Source organism: Camelina sativa, chromosome 4 (genome assembly GCF_030686135.1).
Source record: "Camelina sativa cultivar CO46 ecotype springtype chromosome 4, ASM3068613v1".
Taxonomy (NCBI): domain Eukaryota; kingdom Viridiplantae; phylum Streptophyta; class Magnoliopsida; order Brassicales; family Brassicaceae; genus Camelina; species Camelina sativa.
This window is the reverse complement of record NC_141883.1, coordinates 29,950,614-29,966,943: the sequence shown is the minus strand read 5'-3', so window position 1 is coordinate 29,966,943 and position 16,330 is coordinate 29,950,614. Positions and strand designations below refer to the sequence as shown.

General features: G+C 37.7%; 4 protein-coding genes across 5 annotated transcripts; 3 read left to right on the top strand and 1 right to left on the bottom strand.

Moving 5' to 3' along the window:
• The first annotated feature begins 496 nt into the window (after positions 1-496).
• LOC104782648 (calcium-transporting ATPase 4, plasma membrane-type) lies at positions 497-5,915 on the top strand. Its single transcript, XM_010507638.3, has 7 exons — positions 497-992; positions 2,419-2,473; positions 2,575-4,508; positions 4,595-4,750; positions 4,825-4,996; positions 5,081-5,379; positions 5,464-5,915. The coding sequence occupies exons 1-7, from the start codon at positions 822-824 to the stop codon at positions 5,767-5,769; spliced, it is 3,093 nt and encodes a 1,030-aa protein (XP_010505940.2). The 5' UTR covers positions 497-821; the 3' UTR covers positions 5,770-5,915.
• Positions 5,916-8,298: 2,383 nt separating this feature from the next.
• LOC104782647 (uncharacterized) lies at positions 8,299-10,729 on the top strand. The gene is made up of 6 exons (XM_010507637.3): positions 8,299-8,572; positions 8,732-8,803; positions 8,897-8,965; positions 9,061-9,245; positions 9,332-9,544; positions 9,681-10,729. The coding sequence occupies exons 2-6, from the start codon at positions 8,764-8,766 to the stop codon at positions 10,560-10,562; spliced, it is 1,389 nt and encodes a 462-aa protein (XP_010505939.2). The 5' UTR covers positions 8,299-8,572; positions 8,732-8,763; the 3' UTR covers positions 10,563-10,729.
• A 135-nt stretch (positions 10,730-10,864) lies between these two features.
• On the bottom strand, positions 10,865-13,846 carry LOC104782646 (glycerol-3-phosphate dehydrogenase [NAD(+)] GPDHC1, cytosolic). 2 transcript variants are annotated; one of them, XM_010507635.3, is made up of 6 exons: positions 13,401-13,846; positions 12,195-13,136; positions 11,865-12,086; positions 11,536-11,783; positions 11,303-11,442; positions 10,865-11,117 (listed from the first exon to the last, which is right to left on the bottom strand). In XM_010507635.3, the coding sequence occupies exons 2-6, from the start codon at positions 12,847-12,849 to the stop codon at positions 10,994-10,996; spliced, it is 1,389 nt and encodes a 462-aa protein (XP_010505937.2). In that variant the 5' UTR covers positions 12,850-13,136; positions 13,401-13,846; the 3' UTR covers positions 10,865-10,993. The 2 variants fall into 2 exon arrangements, with proteins under 2 accessions (XP_010505937.2, XP_087367904.1); XM_087511778.1 differs by having other exon boundaries at positions 11,536-12,086; positions 13,401-13,622.
• Positions 13,847-13,945: 99 nt separating this feature from the next.
• On the top strand, positions 13,946-16,212 carry LOC104782645 (S-formylglutathione hydrolase). The gene is made up of 7 exons (XM_010507634.3): positions 13,946-14,418; positions 14,736-14,853; positions 14,961-15,008; positions 15,159-15,355; positions 15,544-15,642; positions 15,737-15,802; positions 15,883-16,212. Exons 1-7 carry the CDS (start codon positions 14,284-14,286, stop codon positions 16,060-16,062), a joined length of 843 nt encoding a protein of 280 aa, XP_010505936.1. The 5' UTR covers positions 13,946-14,283; the 3' UTR covers positions 16,063-16,212.
• The last annotated feature ends 118 nt before the right edge of the window (positions 16,213-16,330 follow it).

Below are 16,330 nucleotides of genomic sequence, written 5' to 3'. Positions count from 1 at the left end.
GAAAAGGGAAATGAGAACAAAAATTCGTAGCACGGCAGCGTCAAGTGCTCTGGTTCCTCCATAGTCGGGTGGGCGGCTGGGCGCATCTCACTCCCCTTTTAGTGGGTTTTTTTTTTTTTAATCCATTATTTGAATACAAAAAAACAAGTAAAGCAACATGTTTTTTTTTTCCTAACCAATCAATTGTTTTTAAAAATGTGATTATAGTTTAATTAAACTGCCGAATGTTTGACAAATTGTAATTGATCATGTGTGCTGTGCAATTGCAAAGTCCAAACATCATCATATAATAGTACTTCAATTTGTATAACCGGCCAAACCATAAAAAAATCGTATCTTAGTAGACATATACTATATAATGTGTGTACTACTTGTAGTTTGTTTAATTATTCTCGGAAACACAAATGTATATAATTGTGCATCTGTAGTCTACTCACGTGACATAGATACTAGTAAAAATAAACAATAAAAAAAAGCATAGAGAATAGAGATCTTTGAGGTTACAAATTTGATAAAGACACACAAAAAAAAAATAATATCACAACACAAACATATTATGTGGACCAAAGTGTAAAATATAAATATTCGACCGGGTCGGATCAATTCATCCGAAATCACGAATGAGACAAAATGAAATTTGAATATATGGGCATATAATTTCGGGTCGGGTTTGAGTAATCCAATAAAAGCAACTCTCTCTCAAACCAATCCGTAGCTCAATCCTCTCTCTCTCTCTCTCTCTCTCTCAGTCTCAGACTCTCAGCTGCCTTTGCGCCGGCGAAGTTTAATCTATACAAACAGAGAGTGTGAGAGTGTGAGAAATGTCTAATTTGCTGAGGGATTTCGAGGTGGACGCTAAGAACCCGTCGCTGGAAGCTCGTCAGAGATGGAGGTCGTCCGTCTCTATCGTGAAGAACCGTACTCGTCGTTTTCGTAACATCCGGGATCTCGATAAGCTCGCTGACTACGAGAACAAGAGGCACCAGATCCAGGTTCCAATTCTTTTTTTTCTTATCTTTTTTTTTTTGTTAGAGTTCTGTTAATAACGCCGTCGTGTTCATAAACAACGACGGAGATAGCATAAATAAAAAGTAATATAGTTAGTTTATGAGGAGACTTTTCTTTTTTTCATGAAAACTCAAACTCATTGTGAAGAAAAGTTAAAAAAACACTTTTGAGTGAAGAAAGAAAGAATTAAATTTTAAAACTCAATGTCTAATCATCATCTTTTTGCTTTCATCTTTTCTACACTTTTCTTGAAAGTCTTTTTTTTTTGTTTGGGGCAAATAGAAAGCATTATTATAAAACTGTTTAATTTGTATCTTAATGATATATTTTGATCGTTATAAACGTAATTGTGTTATCTTTTTTTTGTTGTTGTTGGCATTAATCATAACGTAATATAAGTTGGGATGTATTATTTATTTGTTTCGGCGTTATCTTTGTGTAATATTCAATTTAGGGAAACCAATATTTTAATTGCCAACCCAACACACATATGATGATTGATGACATCAAGTTGTATAGTTTCTCACTACATAGTGTCCTCTACTGTGTTTTTTTTACAAATGGATGCTTTCTTGTCGCTAGCTTACTAACAAGGATGAGCCAATTTGAGAGGCCACCAAAAAAAAGTCTGACCCTTTTTTTTTTAGTTTCCAACTCTTCTTTTTTGCGACTGATCCAAACACCAAAGGACGAATTCTATTTTCAATACTTGTGCCTTTTTTTTAATCTATAATTAGCAGTTTTTGTTTTTTCTTCAATTCATATTTATTTGTTATCTAATTTTTGACTTGTGGTACGAGTACGACGACAGTCTCTGTGACTTCTTGTGTGCAATTGCTTTGCTTAAGGAAGTTACAAGGAAACTTCGCCAAGTGTGTGTATTCATTAGGTTCTGAAACAGAGATATATATCACCATTATTCTCTCTCTCTATCCCCCCCCCCACTTGCGCAAACCAAATAAAGAAGCATTTTTGGGATTCTTTTGGATATGATGAGCTCATTGTCTTTCCTTCTTTTATCTAGCGTTGAAATCGAATCACTTTTCAGTCTGTTGTAAACAAAGCAAAATGTTTTATAATCCGACTGTTGAATAAAAGAAACTGTAGCTTACATTCTTAAACTCAGGTCTTAAAAGTGAGGGGATTGATTAGCAGCACTTAAGATGCTATTGTTAATCCTGGTTCCCAAGATATCTTGGCCACAATAGGTTTAGTTGCGTGTTTGTGAGATGAGATCAGTGATATAATTGACGTTCCAATGGTGTTGCAGAATTCTACTGTCTTAAAACACTTAATGAAAATTAAGCAAGCAATGTATTTGTTCTTCTTCAGTTTCCTGTATGAGTGTGACCAAAGATTTGCATGTTGTGGTGATTTATCTGTTAGCTCACTCTCTTTACTCATTATCAGGAGAAGATCCGAGTTGCTTTCTATGTTCAAAAGGCAGCTCTTCAATTCATTGATGGTAAGATATGCATGCTGTTAGATTTATCTCATTATATGGTTATGGTGACTGAGTTTGTACGGTTATGTTAACTTTTCTTTTCTCATTGTATGTTTCTGTAGCTGTTGCTAGGCCGGAATACAACCTCAGTGATGAGGTTAAGGGAGCCGGATTTTCTATTGAAGCAGATGAACTTTCATCTATGGTTCGCAAAAATGACACTAAGAGCTTGTTACACAAAGGTGGAGTTGAAGAAATTGCTAAGAAAGTATCTGTATCTCTCTCTGAAGGCATTCGTTCGAGTGAAGTGCCTACCAGGGAAAAGATATATGGAGAAAATCGTTACACTGAGAAACCAGCCAGATCCTTCTTTATGTTTGTTTGGGAAGCGCTCCATGACATAACGCTTATCATCCTTATGGTGTGCGCTGTAGTATCCATAGGCGTGGGTGTTGCCACAGAAGGATTTCCACAGGGAATGTATGATGGGACGGGGATTTTGTTAAGTATACTCTTGGTTGTCATGGTTACTGCGATCAGTGACTACAAGCAATCTTTGCAGTTCAGAGACTTGGATCGAGAGAAGAAGAAGATCATTGTCCAGGTCACCAGAGATGGGAACAGACAAGAAATCTCCATCCACGACTTGGTCGTTGGAGATGTAGTTCATCTATCTATTGGGGATCAGGTTCCAGCTGATGGGATTTTTATATCTGGATACAACTTGGAGATAGACGAGTCAAGCTTATCGGGCGAGAGTGAACCGTCACATGTGAGTAGAGAGAAGCCTTTTCTGCTTTCAGGAACCAAAGTTCAAAACGGTTCTGCAAAAATGCTGGTGACATCAGTTGGTATGAGGACTGAGTGGGGAAAGTTGATGGAAACGCTGGTTGATGGTGGAGAAGATGAGACTCCTCTGCAGGTGAAGCTCAATGGGGTTGCAACAATAATTGGTAAAATTGGTCTAAGCTTTGCTGTGCTTACGTTTTTGGTATTGTGCATAAGGTTTGTCTTGGAGAAAGCAACATCTGGTAACTTCACCAACTGGTCATCTGAAGATGCACTGACGCTACTTGACTACTTTGCAATCTCGGTAACTATCATTGTCGTTGCCGTACCCGAAGGTTTGCCACTGGCAGTGACCTTAAGTTTGGCATTTGCTATGAAGAAGCTGATGAGTGACAGGGCACTTGTGAGGCATCTTGCTGCATGCGAGACCATGGGTTCTTCTACTTGCATCTGCACTGACAAGACAGGGACCTTGACTACTAATCACATGGTGGTCAACAAAGTATGGATCTGTGATAAGGTTCAAGAGAGGCAAGAGGGAAGTGGAGAAGGCTTTCAGTTAGAACTACCAGAAGAAGTTCAGAGTATTCTTTTGCAGGGCATATTTCAGAACACTGGTTCTGAAGTTGTTAAGGATAAAGATGGAAACACTCAGATCCTAGGATCCCCAACGGAAAGAGCAATACTCGAATTCGGTTTGCTTTTAGGTGGTGATTTTGGCGCACAACGCAAAGAGCATAAGATACTCAAGATTGAGCCGTTCAATTCAGACAAGAAGAAAATGTCTGTTCTTATAGCTCTTCCTAGAGGTGGTGCACGAGCTTTCTGCAAAGGCGCATCTGAAATAGTGTTGAAAATGTGCGAGAATGTTGTGGATTCGAGTGGGGAATCTGTTCCACTGACTGAAGAACGGATTACGAGTATCTCTGATATCATAGAGGGTTTTGCTTCAGAGGCTCTGAGGACTCTCTGCTTGGTTTACAAAGATCTAGATGAAGCTCCTAGTGGAGATCTCCCTGATGGAGGCTATACAATGATAGCAGTTGTTGGTATCAAAGATCCAGTACGCCCGGGTGTTAGGGAAGCCGTTCAGACTTGTCAAGCTGCTGGAATCACTGTCCGTATGGTCACTGGAGATAACATAAGCACAGCCAAAGCAATTGCTAAGGAATGTGGCATATTTACTGAAGGAGGTTTAGCTATAGAAGGTTCAGAATTCCGGGATTTGTCTCCTCACGAAATGAGGAACATTATCCCCAAAATTCAGGTTCGTTGATAGAATGAATTGTTATTGTTCACCTGTCTATTGAAAATGTTTGAAGTATCTTTAAAATCCCTTGCTTCTGCCTTCAGGTAATGGCTCGGTCTCTGCCACTGGACAAACATACTTTAGTCAGCAACTTGAGGAAAATTGGAGAGGTAGTTGCAGTGACTGGGGATGGGACAAACGATGCTCCTGCATTGCATGAAGCAGACATTGGACTTGCAATGGGAATAGCTGGAACAGAGGTAACCCCTAATTATTCTCTTAATACTGGTTTTGTTTATCAAAAAGACTTGAGATTAATGTTCCCAATATGCAGGTTGCAAAAGAGAATGCTGATGTGATCATCATGGACGATAACTTTAAAACAATAGTAAATGTGGCTAGATGGGGACGTGCTGTATATATAAACATTCAGAAGTTTGTTCAGTTCCAGCTAACTGTTAATGTTGTTGCTCTGATCATCAACTTCGTCTCCGCTTGCATCACAGGTACCATCAGACGACATTCAGACACCGTCTTTCTCCTGTTGTTTGGCCATATATAATAACCGTTTCTTTTGGTTTCTTATTCAGGATCTGCTCCACTCACTGCTGTGCAATTGCTTTGGGTCAACATGATCATGGACACACTCGGTGCATTGGCTCTAGCAACAGAACCTCCCAATGAAGGTTTAATGAAACGCGCACCAATCGCTAGAACTGCTAGCTTCATCACCAAAACCATGTGGAGAAACATCGCAGGTCAAAGCGTTTACCAGTTGATTGTCTTGGGAATTCTCAATTTCGCAGGCAAGTCAATTCTCAAACTTGATGGGCCTGACTCCACAGCCGTTCTCAACACAGTCATCTTCAACTCCTTCGTCTTTTGCCAGGTACCGCTCTGAAACAAAAACACTAACTCAACTCTTATATAAAAAATAAGTAACATGATGAATCAAGACGGTGTGTAAAAACAGGTATTCAATGAGATCAATAGCCGGGAGATAGAGAAGATAAATGTGTTCAAAGGAATGTTCAATAGCTGGGTGTTCACATGGGTAATGACAGTGACGGTAGTGTTCCAAGTAATCATAGTGGAGTTTCTTGGAGCATTTGCTAGCACCGTTCCGCTGAGCTGGCAACATTGGTTATTATCAATCTTGATAGGATCATTGAGCATGATTGTAGCGGTTATCCTCAAATGCATACCAGTGGAGTCTTGTGACCATCACGATGGCTACGACCTGCTTCCTTCTGGTCCTTCTTCTTCCAACTCTGCCTGATCACGTTTCTATGTGTTCATCTTTTTCTTTTTTGGTTATCCGGGTAGTGATTTTCAAATATGTAAGTTTGTTGCTTATTTGGATACTACTGGCACTGCACATCCTTATTACTTTTACCACGAATCAAAATTTTGTTTTTTCACTTATTCCAATCCTCTACACGAACTTGTGGTTGTAATGTAAACTCTCGCTGTTGAATGCCATTAAACAAAACACGTGGTTAGTTCAAAAACATCTTAAAATACTAAAATATTCAGTTGAATAAAGGAATGTTATTTATCAAGAAATGTTTAGTAGATACTAAATACGTAGGGGGGTGTATTGGATAGAACATTTTGGATGATTTTGTAGGATTTAGGAAATTTTAGATTTTGAGATATTTGAGTGAGTTTTTAGAATATTTGGTAGAGTTTGAAAAAGTTTATATAAATAATTTGTGATTTGGTGAGATTTTAGAAGATTGTTAGACAAAAAAATGAAAAATTGGGTTTGACTGTTTTAACACTTCCTCTGACGAAACAATAGAGAGTTCAACGCACAGGTCTAACTCTCTTCTTTACCCAGAAGTGAAGATCAGCTAGTGGAGATGTCAAGAATGCTGTGAAGCTCAAGGCAACACTTGTCATCATCTTTTATTGATCTTTGACTTGATGAAATTTGAATAAATAAACGAGGAAGAAAGAAAAAACACACACATATGACTTAAACGATGATGATGTTGTTGTTGTTTTCTTCTTTATTTTGTTGGATTCCTTTGCCTTTGAAAAAAACTATATGGCAACCAGCAAGTGTTCTCCTCTCACTCTCAGGCCTGAGCAATATCATAATCCTATGGAAACTTAAAAGAAACATAAACGTCGAAGACAACTCCAACAAAACAACACAAACAGAATGGATAATCAACCGCAAGAGAGCTTATGCTACTCCAAACTTTTATTGTAAAAAGAAATCCTACGATGATAAGAAATTAAACGAACATGAATCTTAAGATCATGAATAAAATAAGCTCTACTTCCTAATTCTTCTTGTCTTGGTCTATCTCTCTCCTCCTCATATTTCTTTCCCTCGCCAAAAACCCGACTCGGTAGTTCGGAAGCTTCCTCCAATTCATTCTGGTGTTGCGCATGGCGTGAAATCTCCGAGCATCCGACCAAACATCAAAGACAACTCCAACAAAGAAACATGGAGACGAGCAGAAACGAAATGGATAAGAACAAAAGACGATAGAATCTTATATCGGAACCGTTATCTTTCTCACAATCGAATATGTGTTCTAATCCAAAATCTATTGTATTTTTTTGTGTTTCGAGATTGATGAACAGACGAACGACCGATGATGAAGGAGTATGCTCCAATGTTTTATCCTCTTTGTTTTTAATCCATCAAAATCACATCTATAGTAGTGGGATTGTTTTATCGGTATTTTCAACTAGAAATTGAATCGAAAATCACCCAAAATCAGTATCAAGAGGATTTTTAAAAGAATTGTTAACTTTTGAATAACAATGAATTTGATAGGACTTTTAAAAATTATCAATTGAATAACATGGAATTGTAAATGATTTTGAATGATTTTACCAAATATCAAATTCAATAACATAGTATTTGAGAAGACATTTAAAAATCTCAAGTTGAAGAACATGTGATTTTAATAAAAATTCAAATCCTCTAAAATCTCTCATTGAATACACCCCCGTAATGTGATTAGTATATTGAAAAGAATTTGTTTGTGATCATACATCTACTTTTTCGTATATCTATGGTTTTAGGCTTTTAGGTAATGTGATATGTATACATCATTATCTCTCCTTGTCGTAAGGTGAAGCCTATGTAATTTACAAATAGAAGAACACCTACACGTAAAGTAAAAAAAAAAAAAACGCGTATTCTTAGAATTGTAAAAGAGAATGACATGTTATTCTCCAGATGACATGTTAAATCAAATCACATAGCATATAAAATACTCTCACATCAACGTATACAGAATAGCTTTATTTGCTGTATACACGCATGTATATAAAAACGTCAAATAAAGGTTGAAAGAAAGAAAGAAAGAAAGAAAGAAAGAAAGAAAAGAACACCAACTTTTGCTTCAAATGCTTTTTGGAAAGTAAGAAACTATGCATAAGCATAATGATAATACTTAATTAAAACACTTCCCTTAAGTTAATTCGAGTTAAGAACTTTGGGTTACGCGTATTAAAAATCTTTGGAAAAGCAAAAATAAAACTGTACGGACGTCACTCTCAGATGTCAAATAATAAAAAAAAGCAATCTTCGAAGTTTCGTGGGGACACCCTCGGTCTTACACTTTATTACGATTCTGGCCATCTTTGACTCGTCATTTAGTCCTAACCGTCGGATTGAAAAAACCCAACATCAGTGAAGCGTACAGTAAACTCAAACACAGACTAACATATTTTACCAACACAGACAATGGTCAAACAAAAGAGTCAACTAATCTGACGGTTGAGATTTTGTTACGGTTTAACTCATTATAAAACGGCTTTATTGTTTTTGGAGTGGTACACGCGCCACCGTTGGGTTATCCATTTGTAGCATCCCCGTTCACCGTTTCAACCGACCTTTCTCTCTCTCTCTCTTTACTCTTTTTACACACTCTACTCTCTCTATATTTTCCAGAAGAGTGTTCGTCGCTTTCACTGCCAGCCTTTTTTTATTTTTTCTCTCTCTTCCTAAATTCTCTCGCCGACCTCTTCTCCAAACCCTAGGAAAAAAAACACGCTTTTATCTCTGAGATTCTTGAAGATCCATGGACTAAGAAGAAGCTCTTATTTTCCCGGTATGGTTTACTCATCCAGTGGTTTTTTTTTCTTTGCATTTTGATTTCGAGGTTTGGAGATAGATTTTACTGTCTTTTTCTTCTTCTTACTGGTAGTGAGAATTTTGGAAATGTGGGTGTGAAAAAGGTTGGTTTTTTTTTTTAATTTTAATTTGACAGGATGAGTTTTGCGGTTTACTGTTGTGACCACCATGGATGATGATGATGATGATCTCTGGGGTCCTCCATTTGGTAAATTTCGCTCTTTGAATTGTTTACTGTTACTTTCCTTGTGTGACTGATACTAAAGTTTTGATTTTTTTTTTAATAATTTACATCTTGTAGTTGTGAAAGACGATACTTTTCGTAAGCAGACACTGCGTGGTTGTGAATTTTGGTTTGATTACAGAACAGGTACTCATGTATTTTTGCTTTACTTGTTTTGTTTTCGTATCATCGCTGTGATTCTCTTTGAGAAAAAATCCTTCCTTTTTTTTTTTGCTTTTTAGATGTGCTCGAAGAGAATTTTCAGAACGAGTGGTACTGTGAGCTAGTGTGGAGGTTATTGAACGAGAAGAAGCAAGATGTTGTTGTGATCGTTGAACTTGACAAGGATCCACTCTCGCTTCAGAATGATACGGCTTCTTCTGGGAGTGGTGACTCGCAGCATCCTACAGGCTCTTCTTCTGATTCTGTAAGATACTTTTGATTTTTGATTTTGTTTTTTTTTTTTTTTATACAGATTGGGTAGGAGTTAAACTTGTTATGTTGTTTTTACAGGACAAGACTCTCAGTGTCGTTCTTCCAGATGCTGCTGATACAAGTTCTTCAAAATCGGTTCTTGATGAGGATGAAAACACATCTAGTGTCAGCGATGCTCAAACTGTTGTAACTACTGAGACCAGAGATTCTAGTAACGACACTGAAGAAATAGAGCCAGAGGCAAGATTGAAGCCTCAGGAGACAGCAGCAAATGATCCTTTAATAGCTGAGGTCTGTAAAGTTTTCTTCTTTTCTGAATCCATTGTCATGGGAATCTTGTTTTCGTGCAACTTCTTGTTCTTAAAGACCTTCAATGACCAGCTCGGATGCTTCTAGTAAAATGCTGTGTGTATTTAATGATTGACAGGTTGCGGAAGATGCTGATACTTCTTCTAGCCCTGTGTTGGCAAGCAAGATTGAGGAAGCTGAAGAACATTCTTGTTCATCCTTGGTTACTGAGTTTGATCCTGTAAAACAAGCTCCCGATAGTAAATCTTCATCTTCTATTAGCCGAGAGAGTATTGGAGGTTCCACTTTGAAACCATTGCTCTTAGAGACCAGTGAGAAGGTGAGGGAAAAGTCAAACGAGACAAACGAAGATGGAGAAGTTTTGAAGGATCATCAGCAAAGCGATAGCTCACAAGACATCGTAACTGTTTCTGAACCTTTTACCACAGAGTCTCTCTTAGAAATGTGTGATGAACCAGACAAAGGCAAAGAAATCCCACGCGACGCGAGAAGAAAGAAATCACACCCTGGAGCCGTGAAGACTGCTGTTAAAGACGAGTTGATCATAAACTTGCTTACTGAGGCACGGAAAAAAACAGAGGGTAATGCATTGTTGAATCCTGGGTCAGTCCTTAACAAGAAGAGGCAGAGACAGTCTAACAGCAGCGGTAATAGAAACATCAAGCAGAAAGTACAAGGTAAAGCTGGAAAGATCAATAGTGATCCAGTTAAAAAGTCAGCCCAGTCGACACCTGGGAACATCAGGGGTCCAAGTGTTCCTACAGAGCGTGTAGATTCATTGTTGGATTCGAAAGACGGAGGACATATTGTAAGTGACTCGGTGAAATCATTATCAATAAGTGAGTTGAAGAACAAGACAGGCAAGGAATTAAGAAGCATAGCAAAAGAGCTGAAAGTAACACATTACTATAAGCTCAAGAAAGAAGATCTGCTTGAACGGTTGACCTATCATCTAAACCTCCAGTTAACCGATTGTACAAAGCAGAGAATGGACTCATAACCGATCTCACTGGTATAGTTAACATTTAGGCCTTACAGAACAGTCCTTCTCTTTGTTTGTTCGACTCTATGGAGCTATCTTGGCTTTAGAGTGCAGTGTTTCAAAATAGTCTATAAGTAGAATGCTTATTGGGATAATGAAGTTGATAAATGTTTAGTAACTAAAAATGTGTGTTTTCTTTCTTCTAGTGTAATTTTTTTTTTAGCACACAAAACTCTCATGGATCATAAAGAAAATGATACAGTACAAGAATTGCATCGACTCAAGAGACTAAACAAGAATCAAATTTAAGATATGACAGATGTGGAACTATCCCTCTCATTAAAGCTATAATGTTTCAATGAACCATCTGCAGCTGGCACAAGTAATTTATGTCGTATGTCTGCGTAATAAGATTCAACAAATTTGGATTATACATTGACATTGAGTAATCAAGGCTGACCAAGAAGGGAAGGCCTGTAGAATGCATGGCTCTGAGCAATCTCGATACGGTCTCTAGGATCGTTCAATGTTTCGTCCCTTAACGCTTGAAGAATAGCTTGTGTTGATTGTTCTCTGCAAAATTGAACAACATATCATTAAATAATTGAAGAAGCAAGTTTATAATATGATTCAATGTCTCAAAAGTCCAAAACATTCAAGAAAGCTAGAAACCTGACTTCCCATCATGTCACACCAAATCTGACTGACCAAACTTTAACATTTTTGGAAGATTAGAAACTTTCAGGTTTCATATTTACCTTGTGATGAGTATCTTATAGAGTGTCTTCAAAATAGGACATGATTCGACTGGGGCTATAGGTTTCTTCTCTTCAGAGGTCAATATGCTTAAGCTTGACTGACTAAGCAATTGGTAAAAGGCTCCAACTGCAGAAACACCCTATTCAACAAAAAAATCCCACATTCACATCAGTAAAACAGATTCCAAAAAGTTTCAAACTTCTTTCAAGACTTGTTTTAACAGATTGAGTACCTGAATCATTCCCTTGCCGCTTATACTATCACCCATGTCTCTATTTATTTCCCCCTTTGCCAGCATTTGACCGTACCACGCATTACGCCCTTTTAATAAGGTCACGTAAGTGTCAGCTAGCAAAGGCCCTGCAAGTTTCTCAGGCTCTTGTGCTAGTAAATGAGTTATAAATATCATCTCAGATGTACAATGAGCAAAATACACCGATTTACTTGTAGCACTCTCTTTAGTAAGCGCTGCTACCATACCTGAAAAAGTAAAACGCGAAGGATCAAAGTGTGAAAACCAGAGGTAATCACTCAGTCCTTTGTGTACACACAGAAACTTACCAGCTCCAATGGCGTAGACATTCTTGAGGCCTCCCATTACTTCATGTGTCACAAGATCACTATTGTCCCAAACAATGAAATGAGGTTGTCTTAAAAACTTTGCTAGAGGTTTCCTCCATTTTTCAGCTCCACATATTCTAGCATTGGCATATTCCTTGTTGTATATCTCAGCAGCAATGTTCGGGCCACCAAGATACAGTACATTGTCAATATGCACACCAGCTACCACAAATTAAACACCAAAATTAATAACCAATTCAAGAAAACTAAGCAAGATTATGTCAAATAGACTGAATACAAAAAGAGCAAAATCAAGAAAAAGAAGCTTACTTGCTTGATGGATCATCTTTGTTGGAGTTATGATATGTGGAACTGGTTCAAGAGAAGTTTCAATACCCTTTGACAAAGAGATAATGATTGGAACCGTGATTCTCTCTTTCCAGTACTTACTAATCTCTTCAAACACTTCACGTGTTTCAGTTGAAGGCAATCCATTAACAACAATATCAGCATCCCACACAGCTTCTTGCAGATTTGTCACAACCTTTAGAGGGCAAAGTGGAGTGTCAACCATGTTAAGACAGAACCCGTCTTTCAATATCTCATCCGCATAGAGTGTCCTATCACCGAGCCTTGCCTCGACATATTTCAGATAAGCGCAACGTCTTATCAGTCTCCTCAAGATATCTTCCCTTGAATTGATCACTTCAAACAAATGTTCTGCAGTTGCTCTATCAACAGCTCTCCCAGTTCTTCTCCAAATCCTAATCTGGAACTTATCCCTGAAACTTCCATAGCTTTCTTGTAGAAGTGCTGCAAAAACACTTCCCCAAGCACCAGCACCAACACTTACAATCCTAAGTGGATCCTTGTCTGATTTCCCCAAAAGACGACGGAACTCATCAAGTTTCTCCTCCAAATTAAGACCATTATGATGAACAGACCCGTTTGATTGCAGGCTCTTGGCCTCAATGCTTCCCACCATTTTTCTCAGTCCACTCCAAGAAATTAAAACAAAACCAAAGGCAATGGAACAATGTCTAGGAAGTATTTTGCTGGTGGTTATGCAATCCACTATAGATTTATATATATTGGTTATAGGATCAAAAAGAACAAAGAAATCAACTTGGATTTGAAAAAGGAAAAGAAAGAGAGAGACCAACTTGGGCGTTACCAATCAAACCAACTCCTTGTTTCAAAAGGAATTAAGATATTCTTGGTTCGCTAACTCAGATTTTTCTCACCAAACAAAAGTTGAGTTGTAGCTTCTTGCTGCCATGTAAGAAAAAGGGGCAAATCATAAAAATCAGATATTTATGCATACAGATAGATAACCAAAATTCCTTTAAATAGTAATGATACTACAAACATGACACACAATGCAGCGGAAAAGATTATGGAATAAAATAATGGAAATTAATGGAATACCAAAAAAAAAAAAAAAAAACTTTGTTAGCTCCGTCTTTGAGTTGTTCATCTACCAAAAACAAGAATCTCCAATTAAATATAAAATAAAAACACAAGTCAAGAACAAACCTTTCGTGTCGGCAACCATAAAAAAGAAAGATCTCTCACAAAATCATCAGCTCATGAGAATTGCCAAATCAAGAAAGTAAAAAACGCATGAGAAGAAGATTTGGGGGATGGATATCAAGAAAAGCATAAAACTTGCATGCAGTGCAGATGATGAGTTAAATTTAAATACAGAGATAAAGCTTATGTGCAAAGGGAGAGGGATGGACATAAGCATTGATGGGTACAGTTGAGGAAAGGGAGAGACTTTATTTTTTAACATTATTGTGGTTTATGCTCTTGTTATTCAAGGGAAGGTGCCTAACTTGGTATACACCGATAGAGTCATTTAATGGCACAAGAAAATAAATTACTCCATCTCTCTTATGGTACCAGTCTTCTTCGCTTTCTCTATCATCTATACTAATACTATGCCCTCCATTTTTTTTGGATTGTACAATCTGAACAACATTTATGGAAATTCTTTTCTAGCTCAATATTGGCATTTATTATTACACCGAAAAAACATATAAATAAATCAATGGGACCGCCGCAAACAAAAAAAAAAGTCCATGCGTTATCTCTTGATATGTCAATGTTTATATAGTAATGATTTGATCACCCTAATAAATACATCATCATATACTTAGTAATGAAATTGATCTCTTCTTTTGCTTAATGAAATTAAACACTCTGGTCGACGCAGAGGCTCTTGACTAAAACGGTAAAAATTAATGGGCCTTTCAAGACTCTTTAATTGGGCTATGTTGTGGAATAATATCTATGGGCTGTAGTCTACTGTAGAAACCGATAGACCTCTCTCGTTCGATCGTCTTCTTCGCTGCTTCTGTTGTTTCTGCTGAACTTTACAGAGAGAGAGAGAGAGAGAGAGAGAGAGAGAGAGAGAATGGAGGAGATCGGAAGCACGAAGATGTTCGATGGCTACAACAAAAGATACAAACACTGCAGTGAGACACTAGGATGTTCTATGACTTTTACCATCTACTTCCCTCCTTCTGCTTCATCTTCCCAAAAATCTCCTGTATGTTATTTAACTTCCTTCTTTCTCACTACTCTGATCTCAGTTTCTTGTTTTAGTTTTCTCGATTCTTGCTCCTATGTAGAGATTTGATCTGTTTCTACAGTAAATGAGGGATCTTTTGTGACTTTTTTCTCAGTTACTGTTGTTATCTGTGTGTTTCTTCCATATTGTTTATAAAGAAGAAGACTTTAGTTTTGCATGATTGTTTTTGAATTCTTTACTGCCTTGATCTATGTTGGGATGCAAAAATCATGTTACTTCAGAACCATTGATTGGTTTTTTTAGCGAAATGATTCTCCTTTTTTGTTGATTCACAGGTGCTTTACTGGCTTTCTGGTCTCACCTGCACGGATGAGAACTTCATTATTAAAGCTGGGGCTCAACGTGCTGCTTCTACTCACGGCATTGCTCTTGTTGCTCCAGATACTTCCCCAAGTGAGCCAAATAGTATTTTCATTTGTTTGGTTTGTCATGTCTTTTACTCTGATTTATCATCTTCCCTTGGTTTTTTAATACTCTCTGTGATGGTTTTGATATTGTAGGAGGACTAAATGTTGAAGGAGAAGCAGATAGTTACGACTTTGGTGTAGGTATGCAAGTGTTACATGCTTCTTCTGGTTTGCATTCCAAACCAGTTTTAGCTTTAGATTTATTGGTTTGGTAGTGTTGATGTATTCAGGTCATTCTTACAATGAAGGGTGATAAACTTTTCTTTTCTTTCCTGTTTGATTTCTGCTTAGGAGCTGGATTCTACCTCAATGCTACTCAGGAAAAGTGGAAGAATTGGCGTATGTATGACTATGTTGTCAAAGAGTTGCCAAAACTCCTGAGTGATAACTTCTCTCAGCTTGACACAACAAATGCATCTATATCTGGACACTCCATGGGTGGACATGGAGCTCTTACTATATACCTCAAGAACCTCGATAAGTACAAGGTATTTACTTCTAAATATTTTTCGAATTTTCTTGTGGCACTTCATTTTGAGTACGATGCTTGAGACTTAGAATCTTCAAATCAAAAGCTAGATAGCTTTCATGGGGGTGGATAAATGTGCTTTAACCAAATTCTTGTTTCTCCTATATCATAATTTCATTCTAATCACTTGCTCTGTGACATGTACAGTCTGTGTCTGCGTTTGCACCAGTTGCCAACCCCATAAATTGTCCTTGGGGACAGAAGGCATTCACCAATTATCTAGGTGACAACAAGGCTGCTTGGGAGGTAATAACAACTTATAAAGAATTCAGTATGCATATAGCCGCCACACAATATCCATCTCCCAAGTTTGATGCATAGTTCGTTTTGCAAATTTCAGGAATACGACGCCACTTGTCTTATCTCTAAGTTCCACAATCTGTCTGCCACAATTCTTATTGATCAGGTAAAACCCATTAACTCCATGTTTTTGCTGGTTATCTGTCTTACTTTGCGAGCTTGATCTTTGCCTTCAAACCATTGCAGGGAGAAAGCGACAATTTCTACCCTGATCAGTTATTGGCCAGAAATTTTGAGGAGGCATGCAAGAAAGTGAAAGCGCCGCTCTTATTGCGTTTCCAGCCAGGATACGACCACTCCTTCTACTTTATCGCCACCTTCATAGAAGACCACATCAGTCACCATGCTCAGGCCCTGAAGTTATAGCTCACTTCAGCTACTTGGCAACCAGCTTTGGCTTTGTCCAAATATTAGTATCAATAAAGGAAGACTTGTAATGTTTTGTGTTCAGTAACTGCTCTGTGTGCTCTTTTGTCTACAATAATACTAATAATAAAAAAATCCATGTTTGCTTTATACCTCATCCAACACGACATAAGAACACATAAATGTACAAGATGAGAGCCTTTTAGACACAAAGAGAGTGTTTCCTTTACCAAGCTTAGGCATGAAAAGAGCGGTCAATTTTGGACAA

What these genes read in the sequence shown, in the direction of transcription:
- LOC104782648 (XM_010507638.3), top strand. Translation starts at nt 822, where the DNA reads ATGTCTAATTTGCTGAGGGATTTCGAGGTGGACGCTAAGAACCCGTCG. An exon ending in ACATTATCCCCAAAATTCAG is followed by an intron (nt 4,509 to 4,594) that starts GTTCGTTGATAG and finishes TTCTGCCTTCAG; the next exon opens with GTAATGGCTCGGTCTCTGCC. An exon ending in CGTCTCCGCTTGCATCACAG is followed by an intron (nt 4,997 to 5,080) that starts GTACCATCAGAC and finishes TTTCTTATTCAG; the next exon opens with GATCTGCTCCACTCACTGCT.
- LOC104782647 (XM_010507637.3), top strand. Translation starts at nt 8,764, where the DNA reads ATGGATGATGATGATGATGATCTCTGGGGTCCTCCATTTG. An exon ending in CAGGCTCTTCTTCTGATTCT is followed by an intron (nt 9,246 to 9,331) that starts GTAAGATACTTT and finishes TTGTTTTTACAG; the next exon opens with GACAAGACTCTCAGTGTCGT. An exon ending in ATGATCCTTTAATAGCTGAG is followed by an intron (nt 9,545 to 9,680) that starts GTCTGTAAAGTT and finishes AATGATTGACAG; the next exon opens with GTTGCGGAAGATGCTGATAC.
- LOC104782646 (XM_087511778.1), bottom strand. Translation starts at nt 12,849, where the DNA reads ATGGTGGGAAGCATTGAGGCCAAGAGCCTGCAATCAAACGGGTCTGTT. An exon ending in AAAGATGATCCATCAAGCAA is followed by an intron (nt 12,087 to 12,194) that starts GTAAGCTTCTTT and finishes AATTTGTGGTAG; the next exon opens with CTGGTGTGCATATTGACAAT. An exon ending in TATAAGATACTCATCACAAG is followed by an intron (nt 11,118 to 11,302) that starts GTAAATATGAAA and finishes TCAATTTTGCAG; the next exon opens with AGAACAATCAACACAAGCTA.
- LOC104782645 (XM_010507634.3), top strand. Translation starts at nt 14,284, where the DNA reads ATGGAGGAGATCGGAAGCACGAAGATGTTCGATGGCTACAACAAAAGA. An exon ending in CATCTTCCCAAAAATCTCCT is followed by an intron (nt 14,419 to 14,735) that starts GTATGTTATTTA and finishes GTTGATTCACAG; the next exon opens with GTGCTTTACTGGCTTTCTGG. An exon ending in ACAACAAGGCTGCTTGGGAG is followed by an intron (nt 15,643 to 15,736) that starts GTAATAACAACT and finishes TGCAAATTTCAG; the next exon opens with GAATACGACGCCACTTGTCT.